General features: G+C 54.2%; 1 protein-coding gene across 1 annotated transcript in view; it reads right to left on the reverse strand.

Annotated features, from left to right (window-relative positions):
• The window catches only part of ZKSCAN2 (zinc finger with KRAB and SCAN domains 2), a 12,305-nt gene extending 9,826 nt beyond the window's left edge, over positions 1–2,479 (reverse strand). Inside the window, exons 1-2 of the mRNA XM_011375508.2 lie at positions 2,090–2,479; positions 975–1,152 (exon numbers count right to left, since the gene is read on the reverse strand). Of these exons, the coding sequence (XP_011373810.2) occupies positions 975–1,152; positions 2,090–2,470 (559 nt within the window). The 5' untranslated portion in view covers positions 2,471–2,479. The remainder of the gene's footprint in view (positions 1–974; positions 1,153–2,089) is intronic.
• Positions 2,480–2,759: the final 280 nt, after the last annotated feature.

Genomic DNA, 2,759 nt, shown 5'->3' on the forward strand with positions numbered 1-2,759 from the left:
CTGCCTGGCGAGGGGCTGTGTAAGGCAGCTGGGTTTGAAGTTTAAAAATGATTGTGCCGTTACGGGAGAGGAAACGAACATTTATCGAGTGCTATTACGCACTGGCCCTTTTACGCTGCCTCATTTAATCCACACTGACCACCTTCTTATTTTCCTCTGGATGACAGAACAGCAGAGCGAGGCTCTGAACCCAGGCGGTCCACCTCCACAGCCCCATCGGTCTCCCCTGTGCATGAAGCTCCTGCTCATGTTACTGGCCCAAGGTCAGGCGGTGAGGGCCAGAGGCGGGGTGGGAGCCCGAGTCTGTTTGCTGGAGGCTCAGCGACCTCTCCGTTCGTCCGGTAAGCCTGACTCCACACTGCAGGGGACGGAGCGATCACTGTGGACCGGGAAGGACGGTGAGCTCATTCCCTTGTATTTAACTCGATTCACCAATGTCTGGGGCAGCTGTGAATGTCAGCAGTCCCTTCCTCATGAAGTCTCTCGTTCATGCCTCTCACATGCCACTTCCATGATGCCTTACTTGTGAGTGAGTCAGTTTTTGAAAATAAATATCGTTTCTCTTTCCAGTTGTTCAAGTTGTTTATAGTCAGCCAAGAACACATACACATGGACACGTGGCAGGACTTAAAAACACAAGCCGGTTATAGAATGGGTTTTTTAAAACACAGTTGACATTCAATATCATTTCATGTTAGTTTCAGGTGTACAGCACTGGATAGAGACCTCAACGCCACCACGAGACCTCAGGGCCAGCGGGGCAGACTAAGCTTTCCCAGATTCCCTCTTCCGGGTGCCTTTTACCGATGCTGCTCGTGTTCCCAACTCTCGCAGCTAATAAAGTCTTTCTCTGCAAATATCCAACTTCTTCCTAAATACGTACTGAGGGGACCCTATTCTGACCAAGCCACAAAGTTAGGGCCACAAAATAAATCTGCCACGGCCTGTGCACCGGGCATGCTCCGAGCACTCACCATTCTTGGAGAAGGATCGACGCTCCCTCTTTTGGTTCGACTGCTCAGGGTGTCCTGAGTGGAGGCTTCCGGCTTCTTCCCGGGACACCACTCCAGGGTGGGTCTGTGGCCGAAAGACTGCCACGTCCCACACTGCTCCAAGTGGCGCTTGCTTCTCTGAGGGCACGGGACTGCTCACCTGGGAAGTGGAGCCAAAGCCATGGTGAAAAGAAGGCAGGATGAGGGCCGAGGTCCCCCAAGCAAGATGTCAAAGAGGAACAGAAGACGCGAGAAGAAATGAGAGTTTCGGTCCATTCCAGCGGGGTCCCCAGCACTAGCACGGTGTAAGTCTGGATGTGAGGGAGCAGGATGCTCCTTATCACAGAGCGGGGTCTCCGTCAGGCGTGAAACACAGAACCTACCTGTTACCAGAGCAGAGAGTTCGAGTGCCCACATCTATTAGGTTCGCAGAGAAGTGAAAGTCATCAGAACACAAACAATTCACTAGTACCTGAAAACACAAAATTCACCTCCACATGTAGTGTCTACCCTGCACCAGCGCGGCGGTGTGCTGGCAGTCAGGTCTTCCACACAAATGCAAATCCCGTCCGAGAACCGCACAGCTTGCAGATTTCACGAGGTTAATGTCAGAGCTGCTGGAAATTAGAAGGGCGTGCAAAGCCACTGATAGATGAAAACCTGGCAGTTAAACTGGGGAAGAGTGACAAGGACGGTGGCGTTGAGGGCACTTCCGAAGACGCGGACTGGAACATTAAGGGACGAGAGAGGGCCCTGGGATAACTGATGAGGTCCTTGCTCCCCCCGCCCCCCATACTGCCCTCTTGAGGATCAAGCGGCAAAAGTCAAACCCTGTGAAACATAATGTATTGTTCTCTCATATAATTTTTTTTAGAGAAACATTCCAAAGATTTGAAACAAATACTTGGATGAATATGTTCAGTTTCATCTGCAACATTTTTATTCAACCAAAGCGTCTTTTTTCTATTTAACATGGAAGTCTGATGCCCCTTGAAGTGGCTCCACTTTCAAAGGTTCTCATTAGTACCACGATCTTTCCATCTCCCTTACCCACCCCGTTCTTTCCAAATGCAAGAATCTGGAAAATGCTCTCTCACCTGCTGTCTTCGTCGTCCAGTCTCTCTCTCCAAATGCATCACCAGCGCCACCGCCTCCTCTCCACTTTCGGGACACTGCTTCTGTGCCCACGCCTGCATCTTCTCGGGTAAAATGGCGAGAAACTGCTCAATGACCAGCAGCTCGAGGATCTGCTCCTTGGACCGCATTTCTGGCTTCAGCCACCGGCAGCAAAGTTCCCAGAGTTTGCTGAACGCTTCATGGGGTCCGCTCACGTCCTCGTAACAGAACTGCCTGAAGCATCTGCGGAAGGTCTCGGACTCGGAGCTCCCGGGTCCTTGCAGAGCGGGCTCCGACGCCCACCCGGGGTCCTTCTCCACCTTCATTATGAGGTACCCCTCCACCTCCAGGGGCGCGTCCATCTCCGGGTCCATGCTCCGACTCGGCCGTCCTCACGAGAGCTCAGAGTGCACTCCAATAAGCTGCACCTCCGAGGGCGGCCCGCCGACGGGGAGAGCGCGGGGTGCGGGGGAGAGGGCCGAGCCGACAGGCGCGGGAACGCCGGGCTGATTGACCGGGTCCAGCCTCGGCCCCTGCAACGGTGAGCGTGCAGCCTGAGGCCCCCCGGCTCGGCCTACTCTCCAAACAGGCTGTGACCCCCGCGATGCGGCTGTCCAGGGGGCATCTTTCGGCGCCGCGTCCGGCCTCGCG

Source organism: Pteropus vampyrus, unplaced genomic scaffold (assembly GCF_000151845.1).
Source record: "Pteropus vampyrus isolate Shadow unplaced genomic scaffold, Pvam_2.0 Scaffold274, whole genome shotgun sequence".
Taxonomy (NCBI): domain Eukaryota; kingdom Metazoa; phylum Chordata; class Mammalia; order Chiroptera; family Pteropodidae; genus Pteropus; species Pteropus vampyrus.